This window comes from Drosophila takahashii, chromosome 2L, assembly GCF_030179915.1.
Source record: "Drosophila takahashii strain IR98-3 E-12201 chromosome 2L, DtakHiC1v2, whole genome shotgun sequence".
NCBI lineage: Eukaryota > Metazoa > Arthropoda > Insecta > Diptera > Drosophilidae > Drosophila > Drosophila takahashii.
In genome coordinates, this window is record NC_091678.1 from 34,264,938 (window position 1) to 34,283,092 (window position 18,155).

At 33.6% G+C, this 18,155-nt stretch overlaps 1 protein-coding gene across 1 annotated transcript in view; it reads right to left on the minus strand.

Moving 5' to 3' along the window:
• The window catches only part of gus (splA/ryanodine receptor domain and SOCS box containing gustavus), a 47,701-nt gene extending 29,774 nt beyond the window's left edge, over positions 1–17,927 (minus strand). Inside the window, exon 1 of the mRNA XM_070212567.1 lies at positions 17,777–17,927. Coding sequence (XP_070068668.1) covers positions 17,777–17,856 — 80 coding nt within the window. The 5' untranslated portion in view covers positions 17,857–17,927. The remainder of the gene's footprint in view (positions 1–17,776) is intronic.
• Between the last annotated feature and the right edge of the window lie 228 nt (positions 17,928–18,155).

The following is an 18,155-nucleotide window of genomic DNA, read 5'->3' on the forward strand; positions in this document are numbered from 1 at the left end:
TTTTACCTCGTTTAGAGGTGTTTTTATTTGATATAAATTAGGTAAACAAATGAACATCATCTGCATACATGAATAAGGTAGATGATTTTAAGTAGATCGTTTATCATTAAGCCAAAAGAGTGAAGGACCCAGGTGGCTACCCTGTGGCACTCCAGAAGTAACATTAATTATTTTGGAAATTGTATTGCTAAAACAGAACATTTAAGATCTATTAGAAAGGTAGTAAATTATCCACTCAAGTAGATTTGGAAGAAAGCCTAAAAGGGACAATTTATAAATAAAATGCCTGTGGTTCAGAAACCCTCTAGTAATTAAAAACATAAGTTCCAGTACATTACGATATTAAAAGATTTCTGAATTATTTTTCTTTAAGGGCTTATATACAGTTGTGATAGATGAAAAAATCGATTTTTTTATTGCATATTCTTTAAGTATATACTGTAGAGAATACTCTTACAAAAATTCAGAACGATCGGAGCATTAGAACCGAAGTTGTAGCTATTTTTAGCGCACTACCTGCACATCGGCCGTTACAAACTTGAAACTTTAAACGCGATTATCTCAGAATCTTGTTTTTCGAAATTACCTTTGCGGTGGACACGATTACTAAAAAACTATTAAACCGATCGACATCAAATTTTGAACGAAGGATTTTTAATTTTTTTGAAAACTTCTTTTTTTAGAGCATAAAATCCAAAATTTTATACCTTGAAAAAGTACATTTTTTGTTAAAACCGTCGCCATTTTTTTTATCAAAATTTTTAAAAATCCTTTGTTCAGGGACTAGGCAATACAATATACTAACGAAATTTTTTTTGAATTGGGGATTTGAGATGAACCGCTCTTGGGATATGATGTCCATCGCAAGTCACCATCGAAAAAAGACTTTCTTGGAATTTGGCCATAACATTTTTATTATTTAATATTGTTCAAGAAGAACACTAATTGTCATAAATTTAAGAGTTTACGAACTCTGTCAATGTCAATATGTAAATCTATCTAGAGCCGTAAATAATGATCTGTTATTTTAAACCTACAAGGGTGCAGTGCTAACACTTGTAATCATAAGTACAGGCCACTTGAGCCTGACCATAAATATAGTTCTCACACTGTACAAAGGGTCGCCTTGCGGGAGGCCGTTGATAAGGTTCATGCTCAGGCAAACAGATGTGGTCTCTGCGTAGACCATAGATAAGTACATCATAAGATTTTCATGTTAGTTACATAAGCGAAGACTTAGAAAAATAAAATCAGTTTTTATACAGAACTCAAACGTGAAGGTTGTTTTCCTTATTACAGGAATCCCTTTCATTTTGGTCCTTCGAGCCTTTAATTCCTTGCGGAACAATGGGCCAGACTACTCTGCAGTTTTCCCCCACCAGTGGTAAGAGACTCAGAGATATTCTGCACCTTAAAGATTCTGTCAAGTGCTAGACACTTGCAGCTACAGGTTCCAAACAGATTCACACGATTGTTTTCCCCCACCAGAGGTAAGAGACAAAAGTGTTGAACAAAATAAAAGCAAAAAGACAAATAAAGAGTCTTTTTCAGGGAACGAAAATAACTGTTATTGTAAATTTTTCATACAAAAAAATCACGCACTTAGAAGGGTCCTAAAAATTTTTTAAATACACCACAATTTTTATTAGCCATTGTAGTTTACAAATCCGTAATGATTTTTATTTTTTGATTTTTATAATAAAACTCAAAAAATAACTGTTATTTTTTGATTTTTATGAATAACAGTTATTCCCTTGACATTTTTGAAAAAATGAAATAATTAAAAAAAACATAATACCCGTGCTTTTTATAACTTACTAAAAATTTGTTAAAAAAGGCAACCGCGCATATTTTATACCTATATTTTTTTAAAATTTTGTTTACCCACAAAATCGCCATAAATCAAGTTTGAGTTTTATTTTGATCACGACGAATAACTGTTATTTGTCAACTTTTATTATAAAACTCAAAAAATAACAGTTATTCTTTGAGTTTTACTTTACAAATCAGAAAATAACTGTTAAAGTGTGATTTTTAAAATAAAACTTATAACAGTTACGTTCCCTGGTCTTTTTTGTTTTTAAGCACCTTAAAGATTCTGTTTTTTAACAGCTACAGGTTGCTAAAGTCGGTAGGGCGTTTCCGAGGCCTTAACATCGGATTAATATATAGAAAAATATAGTGATTCATATATATTAAAACCAATAAGTTGGTAAGGCGTGTCCGTGGCCAAAACAGCGGATATAAAAAATATAAAATTTTGTGAAAAGTGCATTAAAAAAAAAAAGTGCCCACAAAATAACATTTGCAAAAAGTGCCTAATTGGAAATGAAATACTCTTGTATTGGAAAAAAAAAATCCACAAGAGAAAATTGCGCAAAATCCAAAAATTTGGAAAAATAAGGGTGAAAAGTGCCTACAAATGCTATAAAGCCAAGAAGCTATAAAGCATAAAATTGAAAAATCCGACTAAATAAAAATATTATTATTAAAGAAAAAGTGCACAATAAATAATAATATTACCATTAGCATCGACTATGGTTAACAAGAGCCTGCAATATAAATGTAAATATTGTAAAAGGGCCTTGAATTGAATCGCAATTAAGCGTTCAACTCCATTAATTTGGATTATGGGAAAATATACACCATTGGGCAAATAGCCTGCAGATGCAATATTGCATTTTAACATCCCGAAACTGGGATAAATATAATACATCAAGCTACCGAGAGGACGATCTCGGCACCATAACTTAATTTCATTTTGGAAGGAAGAAGACTTGCTGGCTGACCGCAGGACCTGGACACCAAGGGAAGTCGTCGCCAAAATCGTCGCTACAAGAACGTCGTCGACAACATCTTTGAAAAAACGCTATCGTCATCAATGGGCTAAGTCAACGTGATCAACAGATAAGTTCGATATTAGTAACTGATATAGTTGTAAAAAGCACGATGTCGATGTCCGATATTAGTTATTTTAGTGCAAAGGTGGCCTTCTTAGAGAAAGTCGAGCAATTAAACAAATATCTCGATGAGACAGTAAATAATTTGAGTGGCTGCAAGGATTCTCTTAACATAAGAAGAAATAAGATTAACTATTTAGCTACAAATTTGTTTAATGTGGTGGAACAGGCTAGATGTTATTTTGAACGCAAAGAATTTGAACGCATTATTGATGAATTGGAATTCGATGTTCAAAATATAGTAACGGTCATAGAGGAAAGATTCCGCCGTGAAGGATGTTGTCTTTGGGTTGTTAGGGAAGAGGAGTTTCTTACCCTGCCAGAGAAACAGTTTTCAAATTACCTCGATGAATTAATTTGTTGTAATGAATTCAAACAAAAAGAGAATAGTTTAGAATCAAATCAAATAGATTCACAAACTGTATTATCGAGTCCATTAAAAGAGAAAGAGTTAGGTAGCTTAACGATTTCTAAAGAAATAGAGGATAAAGAAATACACTGCCGTAATATTCCGCCGGCAGGACCTCACTTTGAAGGTGAGGTTGTTTTTAGTTCACCCTCCGTGTTACTTGAAGTAAATGACGTTCTTACAACCGTTCATTTAGTAGAAGAAGAGTCAATAGACTTAGAATTAATAAATGGAAGTCCTATGACAGTTAGGATTTGCAACGCATACTTTCGGGCCAAGTTATATAATTACAAATTTGTGAAGCAAAGTAGGTTCTATTTAAGAATGATTTGGTGCCCATTAAAGCTAGGTCTGTTTAATTATACAGTAAATATTAAACGGTTGAAGAATGAAAAAGAGTACATGAAAAGGTATCATGTTAAAATTAAAGATTTAATATATAAAGATTTTATAAATTTGATAATAAAATCCAAGACCGTTGCAAGGTGTCTAAACATATAAGTTAAAAAGCAGATACAATATATCGAATTAAATATACAGTCCACTAATTTTATATTTGCATTGTTAACGAAAAGAATTTATGTAATTGATAACCTCTACACCGCATCTTGCCGCCCTTGGCAGAATGTTCAAGAAGAACACTAATTGTCATAAATTTAAGAGTTTACGAACTCTGTCAATGTCAATATGTAAATCTATCTAGAGCCGTAAATAATGATCTGTTATTTTAAACCTACAAGGGTGCAGTGCTAGCACTTGTAATCATAAGTACAGGCCACTTGAGCCTGACCATAAATATAGTTCTCACACTGTACAAAGGGTCGCCTTGCGGGAGGCCGTTGATAAGGTTCCCGCTCAGGCAAACAGATGTGGTCTCTGCGTAGACCATAGATAAGTACATCATAAGATTTTCATGTTAGTTACATAAGCGAAGACTTAGAAAAATAAAATCAGTTTTTATACAGAACTCAAACGTGAAGGTTGTTTTCCTTATTACAGGAATCCCTTTCAAATATTTTTTTATGAAAAAATTTTAATAAGTACCCAGAAACATGTACTAAACAACGCCGGCAAAACATTTTTTTGGTGTCAAAAAAAAATCGGTAAAATTTAATTTTTTTGTGCGTTACAACTGTATATAACCCCTTAACTATATGACATCGACAAACATGAAAACAAGAACTATTTTCTTAATTTTTCTGTTAATTAAAAATGTGCCTACTTCGGTTTATACCAAAAAAAAAAATGTCAAATCCGCTAACCTGTGGTAGAGGCATCAAAAAATCAACTAAATTTGCGAATTTTTCCAAAAAAAAACTAGTTAGATGTATTTGACTCAAACCTGACAAAAACCTATATTACTTAGTGTCATTTGAATAAAATCCACTAATTTTTATAGCCAAAAGCCACTAGCTTAATATATTGGGTCAAAGCAATAGCTGGGTCTCAGACAAAAATGATCGGATTTCCATTTGGCTTTTACATTTTGCTTAAGAAAGAAAATACATATGTGAAAAAATTCCATTTTTTTTATTTCTCAATTTGGAAGAATTAGTTACACGGAGAAATTCTGGTTTATTTGGAACTTTTACCAGGATGACAGTACCCACCTTCCTTGTGCAGTAGATATATTTCATTACTTTAATACCAAGTTTTCCTCGGATCGTGTATCTCAAAAAGTTATGCTTCGATCATCTTGCTGTTTTGGCAGAAATGTTTGTAATCAAATAGCCCACTGTTTTAAACTACTCAATGTACGTTAAAGTATTTTTTGTAAAGGATAAGCGACAAAAAATATTTAAAAAAGTGATTTTTAACTTTGAAAGAGTGCCAGAAAGAAGTTTTTGAAATATTTTCTGCTGCTGATTCGTGCTGATTCCGAAAGCAGTAGCAAGCAGCAAGTTATTTCAGCCATGCGTCACGCCTCTAACGCCAACAAACGTAAAAGTGCAGTTTTGTTGTGTTTAGTTATACCTATCAAAATGTAGAAAAAATTGTTCGAATCGGACATTCCACTATGTTGGAATGGCGATATGTATTGCAGCATTTCCTACAGGCAGTTTTCCATTGGTTTTTGTGGTTTTCCTTCCATTTATAAATTGTTATTGGCACACCGCTTCTGCACAAAGGTCAAATTTTTTATTCTTTGGGCCGCGGCTAAAGGCATTCATCGGAATTCATCCGCTAAATCTAGTATTTTTTTGGTATTTCCTTACTTTTTCCTTAGTTCAACTGAGTACCGCGGTGGAAAAAAGTCCCAGCTAAAGGCTTTAGCTACCTATTTGCCTCTCGCTTACTCCTATGCATAGCTATCAGTTTTCGCCGTACTGAGTACTAGGCTTTAAAAAACAAATTTTTTTAATACTAAAATGGTTAAAAATATTAGAACAATTTAAAAAAAAAATTTCGCGCAACCGATAATTTGTTGTAGCCGATCAAAGTCTATCGATTAACGTGCTCATATCGAAGAAAAAAGTGTTTAGAGGGCTAAAAAATAAACAAAACTATGAAAAATTTACGTCAAGGTATGCTTAAATAATTAACAAAACAAATTGCGTTGTAACTGTTTGCATTGTCCACTTATTGAATGTCTTGTGTATGTCTATTTTAGCCGAAAACTAACAAAAGTGTTTGTGTTCTGTTAAGCTTCAGTTAAAAATCTACACTGATCGACGCAAGATTATTATAGAAATGTATTAACAAAATAATAATTATAAATTAAATTATAAATTAATTAATAAATTGTTTACAAAAAATGGAAAATACCGAAATTGCCAAAAAAAACTGACTTTTTCCCCATAGTGCATTCGTTAAAAAGTTATGCCCGATAAAAGTTTTATATCTCCATCTCCACGCACTCCCTTTAGCTGAGTAACGGGTATCTGATAGTCGAGGCACTCTCTCTTGTTTTTGCTTCGGCAGTTCGCAGCACTAACGAACGAAATCCAAACACAGCACTCACAAAAACAACGTCAGCAGAAGCAGAGCGAGAGAGTAAACAGCAAAGAGAGTATTTTAAAGCGGATGAGAGACGGAAAAAGTTTTTCGTTTCTGTTATAGAAACACCTGATCAAAATTTTACTATCACTATGGACGGCCGTCCATGTAGTGATGAAGCGCACAAGGAGAGTGTGCGAAGGCGACTACACTTGTCAGAAAAAGTATGCGTACAAATATTTTCCGCAACTTTAGAGCTTAAAAAAACGTTTTAAAAAAAATCGTAAAAATTTCATTTTAATTTTAACATTTAGTACACATATTAAGCTTTAATTTGACATAACTTATTAATTTCTAGCACCTTTACTTTTCCTAATATAAACAAGAATGTAAAAATTGGCCGGATTTCGGATCAGAAAAAGTATGCGTACAAATGCGTATTGGAAAAAGCCATATTTGGGCAAAGTACGTCGAGTTTAGTAGGGAGTTTGATACCTTTTATGTTTTATAACTTCAGTCTACATATTCGGCATCGATTGGACCAATGTCCTTGCATCATTCGCCGTTAATTGATTGCATTCCTCGACATTGAGTTTTTTCAGCATATCCTTGGATGCAAGGGTGTGAAGGTGAGTCCTGCCCTCCAGGACATCACAAAAATGCTTTTCGGGATTGAGATATACTATTGTATTAGAGAATGTAGCTGTTTTACACATAAAAGCTTTGTTTTGTGGGCGCAATGTTTAGGTTCGTTGTCCTTTTGGTACCAAAAGTCCTTTTCGAGTCCCACTTTCAGGGCGCTTTAATTTGTTGTCTTAAAGTGCATAAAACAACCAACAAAATGAGGTATCGTTTATTAAAATCGGTCAACAACTTAACGTGAAATGGGTATAAAAACTTTCTTATTTAGATAGAAGGTTAGTTTTTTTTGAAATTCGTATGAAATTCGTGCATTGCGCCAAAGCAGTTGTTTGTTTGGTTATATAGCTAGCCATTTCTCGTTGAGTTGTTGACCGATTTTAATAAACGATACCTCATTTTGTTGGTTGTTCTCTGCACTTTAAGACAACAAATTAAAGCGCCCTGAAAGTGGGACTCGAAAAGGACTTTTGGTACCAAAAGGACAACGAACCTAAACATTGCGCCCACAAAACAAAGCTTTTATGTGTAAAACAGCTACATTCTCTAATACAATAGTATATCTCAATCCCGAAAAGCATTTTTGTGATGTCCTGGAGGGCAGGACTCACCTTCACACCCTTGCATCCAAGGATATGCTGAAAAAACTCAATGTCGAGGAATGCAATCAATTAACGGCGAATGATGCAAGGACATTGGTCCAATCGATGCCGAATATGTAGACTGAAGTTATAAAACATAAAAGGTATCAAACTCCCTACTAAACTCGACGTACTTTGCCCAAATATGGCTTTTTCCAATACTATATGCATTTGTACGCATACTTTTTCTGATCCGAAATCCGGCCAATTTTTACATTTTTGTTTATATTAGGAAAAGTAAAGGTGCTAGAAATTAATAAGTTATGTCAAATTAAAGCTTAATATGTGTACTAAATGTTAAAATTAAAATGACATTTTTACGATTTTTTTTAAAACGTTTTTTTAAGCTCTAAAGTTGCGGAAAATATTTGTACGCATACTTTTTCTGACAAGTGTACATATATAGCCGAAAAAAAGGAAATCTGCTGTGATAGTCCGATCGTAATGAGTAATACACCAAATTAAAGGTATTGCTAAAACTTAAAGGATTGCATACCAAGACCTCAAGAAAATCAATTGGTTTGGGAGAGAAAGCGGTGAAAGTGTAAAAGTGAAAATTTAGAAATTTTGATCTGTTGGGGCCGGTAGGGATAATTGCCCCCCCCCGGACTTAGTTAGTTAGTTGTATTCCTACTGAAAATGCGCTTAATATGAGGGGTCATATGAGAAAATCAGACGCTCCGTTCAAAAGTTATACCGAAACAAATTTGCGGGGGCCTAGTCAAAATGAAAATGTAATTCTGTTTGTCAGTTTGTCTGTTTGTCCACTTGTCAGTTAGTCCAAAATATGTTTTTTAAGTTTTTAAAATTTGATATGACGTTCATCACATCGATATAAAAACTTTTGTTCTACCACTTTTGGAAAAACCCCCTGCTTTAGCGGGAAAACAGCTATAAATAGCTAAAACTCGGAAAGCCGTAACTTCTATACTACTAAAACTACATAATTGTGCTACATCTCGTTTAAAAGGCATTTTTAAATGCTATAAACGCCTTCTATATGCAATTTGTGTAAATGTAATAGTTAAAAAGATATGAACAAAAGAAAATCTTTTTAAATTTTTTTTTTAAGTTTTTTTTTATTGTTTTCAGAAACGGCTTTTACGATTTTCTTTAATTTTGATATTAGAACGTATTATCTAATGGATGCGATTCTAAGTCAAAGTGTGTAGCCAACCCGTAAAATGAATAAAGAACCTTTTTTTTTGATTTTAAAAAATTTTAGATTGGTTTTTAAGGGGATGTGCAATGACACACACACATCGACAAGTTGGCATGTACATAAGTATGTAATGATTAAATTAGGATAAAATAACGGATTACTTAATGGATGCAATTCTAAATCAAAATGTCTAAACATTTGGTAAGACATACCAGTTATAAATAAAGAGCCATTGGAATGAGACTGGTATCATCGGAAAGGCTGTTCTTTTGGCTATAACTTTTTCCTACATAATTTTCAAGTCAATTGCAAAGCCTTCAAGGAACGTTGCAAAATGTCAGTATACTTTTTAAACTGGTCTAGCCCGAATACTGGCGTAATAACAGTGCGAAACTTACTTTCGCTGTTAACGGTATAGGGTAAAAGAGATAATTTTCATAAAATTTTTTTAGACTCTTTAGACACTAATCCTTTGATTTAAAATGGAGTACATTTGTTGTACTTTTTTTCGATAGAGGATTTAGATATTTAAGATCGGCTTTTTTTTTAACTCTTACCGATTATTTTTAAAAAATATTTTTATTAAGCTCCGATTTTTATACCCTTGCAGAGGGTATGCACTGCAACGCAGTGAAGGAGACGTTTCCGACCCCATAAAGTATATATATTCTTGATCAGCACCAATAGCCGAGTCTATCTAGCCATGTCCGTCTGTCCGTTTCTATGCGAACTAGTCTCTCAGTTTTAAAGCTATCGCGATGAAACTTTCCCGAAAGAGAGAGTCGGATCGGACCACTATATCTTGAGGCTCCCATAGGAATATTTAAACAAATATAAGAAAATTCATTGTAACTTTGTAGGAAGTAGGCGTTTTGATTTTGTACAACTTAAAAACTAAAATTAAATAGGCACGCTGAATCTGGAATCCCTGGAACTGCACCGAGTGAGCATTAAACTATAGGTATTTACTTTATCTGCAAGGTTAAATAAGCTTCGGCTGGCCGAAGCTAGCTTCCTTTCTTGTTAAGTTATGCACCATTTGAGACTCGTTTAAGATATTTAAATATTTGGTAGAAAGGGAAAGCAATGTTCGCGCTCTCCGGTGCTCGTATTGCTGTTCTCTTCTTACACTTTGCGCTGTTGTTGCTTGATGCAAAGTTGCTAAACTAAAATCGTTGTCTTTGCTAGTAGGTCTAGCGATTACAAAAATTTTATTTTACCACTTTGTTAAGAATTGATGAGGCAATATGAGGATAATTATACCCGTTACTCGTAGAGTAAAAGGGTATATTAGATTCGTGCAAAAGTATGTAACAGCTAAAAGGAAGCGTTTCCGACCCCATAAAGTATATATATTCTTGATCAGGGGCACTAGCCGAGTCGGTCTAGCCATCTCCGTCTGTCCGTCTCTCCGTCTGTCCGTCTGTATGAACGCTGAGATCTCAGAAACTACAAAAGCTAGAAGGTTGAGATTTCCCACACATGTTCTTTGGCTTCCTACGCAGCGCAAGTTTATTTTAGCCGAGCGCCACGCCCCCTCTAACGCCCACAATCGCCCACTAACGATTTTAAAATTGGTCCTGCGCCCACATCTTTAAAGATTTCCGAGAAGTATAAATGCAATTTTGTTGTGGATATTTATACCTATCGAAAAGTAGAAGACATTTTTCAAATCGGACCATTCATTAAAAAGTTATACGCAATCAAAATTTATATATCTATCTCCCTCGCACTATCCAGTACAGCGTTTGCACTCCCTTTAGCTGAGTGACGGGTATTAGATAGTCGGGACACCAACCCGACTATAGCGTTCTCTCTTGTTTTTTCAATCGGAAACCGCGTGTATTCCGGCGTACAGAATTTATTTAATTTAAAACAAATTATGCACTTACAATTTTTTTTTTTGTTAATATTTAAATTTTTTTATTGGCTATAATTCTATTTCGAAAAATCAACTTTAAAAAACTTTAGTGGGAGAACCAGTCATTTTTAGTAAAATAACATAATTTTAAATTTTAAACCTAAATTTGTTTATTAATTTATCATTATCTTCTTCAATACCTTCACATAAGTAAACTATCTTCATGATTTTTTCGAAAAATCAACTTTAAAAATCTTTAGTGGGAAAACCATTCATCACAGATCACTTTTTCTTTTTTATTTGTATAGAGAAATCAATTGGTTTTTAAGTTGCATTGCAACATTTTGGAAAATCTTAAAAAAAACATTTTGGCAGGCTTCTTTTTCTAGACCCCCTACAGTGCATCGGCCCCAACAGCTTCGATTTTATAAATTTTCAATTTTACTCTTTCAACGCGCTCTCTCCTAAACCAATTTAATTTGATTGTCTTGGTATGCAATCCTGTTAGTTTTTGCGATACCTTTCGATTAATGTATCGCTCATTATGATCGGACCATCACAGCAGATTTTCATTTCTTCCTGTATATAAAGTAGTCGCCTTCGCACACTCTCCTGGTGCGCTTCGTCACTACGTGGACTGCCGTCCACAGTTATGTAATGATTAAATTAGGATAAAATAACGGATCACCTAATGGATGCAATTCTAAATCAAAATGTGTATGTATCCCGTAAAATATTCAGTAGTTTGAGTCTCTGGACTCTACTCGAAAACTGTAAATAAATTAAATTATTATTATTAACAAATTTAAAATATGCGTGCACAAATAACATTCCAATAAAAGACAAGATAAATAGTATTCGCACAACGTTAATATTCTGAAAATTTTACCAGCCAAAACGTACCTACAAAAATTTTGAAAAATTGGTTTTAAATTGTGTTAAAGGCGAGGGAAACATTTTTTTTGGAAAATTTCGTTGTCACAGGTTAAATAACACCCACAGTTTTCACCCAGCTTTAGGAGCTTAAGGTGCCCCTTATTTCTGGAAATTTTAAACTCCAGCTGTTGATCCCCAGCACTTCTTTTTTATGTTTACCTACCGATCCTGTGAGCGGATCCGTTTTTCGCTTAAGCCATATTGGCCGTACCCTTCCAGCATTTCTATGTAATTTTTATATGTTCCTTTTTATTTATTTAAAGAATTATATACCTTTAAAAAAAAAAAACCAAATATTTTTTTTTTGCTGTATCCTAAACTTTATCCCCTAGAGAACATTTTCCCAAATTTTCATAGAGATCCGAAGAATAGTTCTATAGGAAAACATAGTTTTGTGTACTCGACTTCATAGTTGCATATACTCAACGTAAAACTTGGAATGCGATTATCTCAAAAGTGCCTTCGCTGTGACCACGATTGCTCAAGAACTATTTGATCGATCTTTTTCAATTTTTTTTTATTATTTGTAATGATTGTGCCGAGTTAAAATTTTATGCTCTGATTTTGATTTCGCAGATCAGAATTTTTTAATAAAATTTTTAAAACTCGGAAAATCAACTTTTTGGAAAAATTGTTACTGTATGCAGAAAAAACCAAATATTCTTGAAAATAATCGTTCACGAACTGGAAATAATACTATACTAATAGAATTTTTTTGGTTTTTTGAATTCAGTTGACCTGCTGGACTTCCATCGTGGTCACCGCAAGCCGCTATAAAAAAAGGGTTCCGAGAGAGTTCCCATAACTTCGTAAATTATTTATATTTTTTCAAGAACAAACGCTTGTTGCTTTGATAAAAACATGTACTGTTAATAAATAATAACTTCAGTGTCAGAAAATAATTGCTACACACCTGAAAATAAATCCAAAGTTCCCTCAATTTTTTCGCTCTAAAAGGTATATAACCCCTTAAGTTTTTTTTTAAGGGGTTAGATTTGGTCAAACAAAATCTACAGTAAAAAAAATCGAAATGGTTTTTCTCTGCATTCGCTTAGCTAAACAAAATGATAGATTTAAGCAACCAGAACGGTGGAGATTATTGAATTTTTACATGAAGTTTGAAGTTTAGTGTAAGTTAGTTTAGGACGAAGGCGGGCGCACAATAAAGTTCTCTCTCGCTCTTTGCGAATTTGCCTCGTCTTTGTCAACTGACGTTAAGCTAGGCTCTATGAACTTTGTAATAATATAGTCGTTTATTCGTTGAAATTGAGTTCTATCGACCACACGTATTATTTTCGTTTTCGCTTTTGCCTAAATTAAAATTTATTACCACAAGTTTTCTCATTCTGTTTTGGACAATTTATTGGTCGCTCGCGGGATTTTTAAAAAAAATTATTTTCTGAAGGAAAATTTTATGCCTAACGCGTTTTTCTTACTAAATATTTTTTTGGTCTTCAGTCTTCCTTGTATTTAGCCAAACTTCTAAAATTACTTTTGGGGTGGAAATGGTCGAGGGTACTATAATAACACGTGGTCTTTATTTTATTTCTTATGACTTCTGAAGGTTTGTAGAACTATTGGTCATAGTCGCAATATTGGTTGCCCTCATTGTCGAATTTGTAGGCGAAAGTTTGATGAGCCAGATGGCAAAATATGTAACAGGGAGACGGAAGCGTTTCCGACCCTATAAAATATATATATTCTTGATCAGGGTCATTAGCCGAGTCGATATAGTCATGTCCGTCTGTCCGTCTGAATGAACGCTGAGATCTCGGAAACTACAAAAGCTAGAAAGTTGAGATTTCCCACACATATTCTTGGGCTTCCTACGCAGCGCAAGTTTATTTCAGCCGAGCGCCACGCCCCCTCTAACGCCCACGATCGCCCACTAACGTTTTTAAAATGTGTCTGGCGCCCACACCTTTAAAGATTTCCGAGAAGTATAAATGCAATTTTGTTGTGCATATTTATACCTAACGAAATGTAGAAGACATTTTTGAAATCGGGCCGTTCATTAAAAAGTTATGCACAGTCAAATAATTGTATATATCCATCTCCCTCGCACTCCATTTAGCTGAGAGACGGGTATTAGATAGTCCGGACACCAACCCGACTATAGCGTTCTCTCTTGTTTTCCTTGTATTTTTTTAAGTCTCTTCACCGCTTCAAATTGGTTGTGAATAGAGGTGAACAAATTACTTAAATGGACCGTAAGCTTTGATTGACTCAAATTAGGATTGAACCTTAAATGCAATTCTGTAGAAGGGCATCTAAGCAATATTTTGGCGTAGGTTTCAATACAATTTAGATATGTATCTTAAATCAAAACAATAAATGTTGCTATTTTTTTTAACCGCGATTTCACAATCGTTAAAATCGAAAACTATGTAGGTATGCAGATTGCTCACACAGGCCGACAAAATGTGACATGGGTCGGTGTTCAGGCCTGCCACCATTTTATTTCGATAAATGAGGCTTTTCTAAGCATAAGTTACCACTAAGCCTATAGTCCATCAACTCTGGTATTTGCGGTATCTTTAATTTAACTCATAACTATTTTTGAGCACAAGTGACCCTTGCTTTAAAAATATTTATACATGGGCGTAAGCTAAAAGCTGGAGGGGGATTACACTTCAGGCAGTTCAGCCCCCAAAGATAAGTAGCCTACGCTCATGTGCTTATATTCAAAGCAAAACTACTCAGATCGTTTAGAAATATGTTATTTAAAATTGTGACAGGTTTGGGCACTGTTTGTGAATCGTCACTGTGAAGGAAGTAAGAAAAACAATTTTAAAAATTCCAAAACAATTCACAAAAACCTGATGAGTGTCCTAAAAATTAAGGACATAAGGTGTCTTTGGATCAAAAATGCATCGTAGAAGAAAATATTTTTATTTAATTTTTAAACGCTGTTCACAAATGAAGATTTTTAAACTTTGCTGTGACTTTAAAATTTTGAATGCGCCCACCTCCTCGTGTGGTTGAGATAGATTGAATTTTCCAAAACGACCGTATACAAGAGACATGTAACTATTTAATTCCGAAAAGATTACCAAAATTGGTTGACCACTCTTGAAGATATATCCCAAAAGACGAAGAAAATTTGTGATTTTCTTAATTTAAAGATACCGCAAATACCAGAGCTGATGGACTATAGGCTTAGTGGTAACTTATGCTTAGAAAAGCCTAATTTATCGAAATAAAATGGTGGCAGGCCTGGACACCGACCCATGTCACATTTTGTCGGCCTGTGTTATTAAAACATTAAATTAAAAATAATACAAATTAAAAATAGTATTCCCAAGAGTCGAAGGTAAAATTAAAAAAAACACCCAAGCTAGAATTTTGTTTACGTTTTTTTCCGATTTTTCCTATAGGAGCTATAAAATATAGTTCTTCGAGCCGGCCGGTTCCGACTTATACACTACCTGCAATAGAAAGAAGACTTTTGGGAAAGTTTCATCCCGATAGCTTAAAAACTGAGAGTCTAGTTTGCGTAGAAACAGACGGACATGGCTAGATCGACTCGTCTAGTGATGCTGATCAAGAATATATACATTTGCAACTTCAAACATGAATATATAACAAAACAAGAATGTAGGCTAGCTTCGGCCAGCCGAAGCTTATATACCCTTGCAGATCATTCCTACTAATTAACAAATCGCAAAAATGTTCAATTTTCTAATATTTCTCATTAATTTTCCGATCGTTCCTATGGCAGCTATATGATATAGTCGTCCGATTTTAATCAAATTAAAATTGAAATTTGGAAATATTTAAAAAGAGTCATATCCTAGAGTAGAAGATAATACAATAAAAACCAAAGAAGGTAGAATTTATTTCCTATTACTTTTCCATTAATTTTCCGATCGTTCCTATGGCAGCTATATGATATAGTAGTCCGATTTTGATTAAATTAAAATTGAAATTCGGAAATATTTAAAAAGAGTCATATCCTAGAGTAGAAGATAATACAATAAAAACCAAAGAAGCTAGAATTTATTTCCTATAACTTTTCCATTAATTTTCCGATCGTTCCTATGGCAGCTATATGATATAGTAGTCCGATTTTTTAAATAATTAATTCGAAATTCAGAAATATTTAAAAAATAACATCCCCAAAAGTAGAAGGTAATATATATATATGCATATGTTATTACTTTTTTAAAAATTTAACTGAGAAACATGCATAAAAAAAAGACGAAAATTAAGGCAACATTAATATTCGGTTTTTCCATTTTGTACTAAAAATCGCAAAATTTATTAAGGAAATAAACTTAATTTGTCTTGATTTTGAATGCTAGCCATTATTGTCTATCGTGTCCTTGAAATATTTTGGCATACTTTGAAATTTTTTTTTTGCATATTCTGACCCAGTTTTACCTACTTAAAAAAAGGATGGGCAGGATAAAATCAAAAATGTTAGCAAGGGTAAAAATAATTCTCAATTTTTTTTGTAGAATTGAAGGCTAAACCCTTAGCCTACTACCAGAAATCCGTTTCAGCACAATCCTATCATCCTGCCAAAAAAAAAATGATGGGTAGAAAAAAACTGAAATAAACTTGCGCTGCGTAGGAGGCCCAAGAATATGTGTGGAAAATCTTAACCTTCTGGCTTTTGTAGTTTCCGAGATCTCAGCGTTCATACGGACGGACAGACGGACATGGCTAGATCGACTCGGCTAGTGACCCTGATCAAGAATATATATACTTTATGGGGTCGGAAACGCTTCCTTCTAGCTGTTACATACTTTTGCAGGAATACAATATGCCCTTTTACTCTACGAGTAACGGGTATAAAAACTGAATATTAATGTTGCCTTAATTTTCGGCTTTTTTTCGTTTGTGCATGTTTTTCAGTTAAATTAAAAAAAACAAGAAAGAAAGCTAGCTTCGGGCAGCCGAAGCTTATATACCCTTGCAGATCATTTCTATTAACTTACAATTCGCAAAAATTTTAAATTTCGTATTATTTTAATATTATTTTTTCCATCCTTCCCTATTGCAGCTATATAATATAGTCGTCCGATTTTTGTTAAATTCAATTCAAAACTCTGAAATATTAAAAAAAAATCATATCCTAGAGTATAAGAGAATACAATTAAAACCAACGGAGCTATAATTTGTTTCCAATTAATTTTTCAATCGTTCCTAAGGCAACTATATGATATAGTCGTCCGATTTCGATAAAATTAAAATTGAAATTCGGAAATATTTAAAAAGAGTCATGTCCTAAAGTAGAAGAGAATACAATAAAAACCAAAAAAACTAAAATTTATTTCCTATTACTTTCCCATTAATTTTCCGATCGTTGCTATGGCAGCGAAATTATTCGAAATTCGGAAATATTTAAAAAATAATATTTCCAGAGTAGAAGGTTTTATTTCAAAAAACACCGAAGCTAGAATTTTTTAACGTTTCCTTCCTATGGGAGCTATAAGATATAGTTGTTGGATCCGGGCGGTTCCGACTTATATACTACCTGCAATAGAAATAAGACTTTTGGGAAAGTTTCAAGCCGATAGCTTTAAAACTGAGACTATTTTGCGTAGAAACGGACAGACAGACGGACACACGGACAGGGCTAGAATAGAATGGCAAGAATATATATACTTTATGGGGTCGGAAACGTCTCCTTTACTGCGTTGCAAACTTCTGACTGAAATCATAATACCCTCTCCCTTGCAGAGGGTAAGTAATAAAATATATATATTTATGAAGAAGTAATAAAACAAGCTTTAATCCTGCACCATTAAATTTTTTGATTTTATTAGTTTTATACCTTCTATTCACGTTTGAAGTTGCAAAAAAAAAACCGAATATTAATGGGACTCACTGTACCTTTTATTGATGTTTAAGTTGCAAACAAAACCGAATATTAATGTTACTCTTTGTATGTATGTATTCATTCAATTGTTGTTTAAGCGAAATGATATTGAATATATGTATGTACATATGTATGTACACAAATAAAATCAATTAACTTTAAAGCCTTGAAGTGGATTGAACACTATAGAAAACCCACATACATATGTTGCAGACCAGCCATTAATGTACATATACAAACTAAATGCACACATCATTAACATTTGAACATACATAAATATGTGTGTACATATACACATAGACATTAGGTTATACATAGATTTTATTTCACCTAATCGGGAATTACTTCACATATTTGTTTTTAAACCAATAAACAGTTTATTTACATATTCCTAGTTAACTTACATTACTTCTTTCTTGTTGATATTCCTAGAATAAAAACAAAACACATAAAGCAAAATATCACGGAAAAACGTCGAATTCATAAAACGTACATATGTACGTACATCGTCTGTATTAAGATATGTAACGATTTTCGTCAAGTATGTTAATGCCACATCCCAACGGAGTGAATAGGTTTTATAGCCCAGTCCCACAGAGCACGTAACAGGGGATCGGTTGGATTTTTTGACGGATAGAACTCATAGAACTCATTTCTAATAGCCTCTTCCCATAGAGTGCATCCGTGTGAAACGGCTGGGATTTTTGACGAACGTGAAATTCGTGTTCTCATAGAGCTTCCATCCACATCCAATAATAGCTGACTTGAAGAGCAGTTGGACAA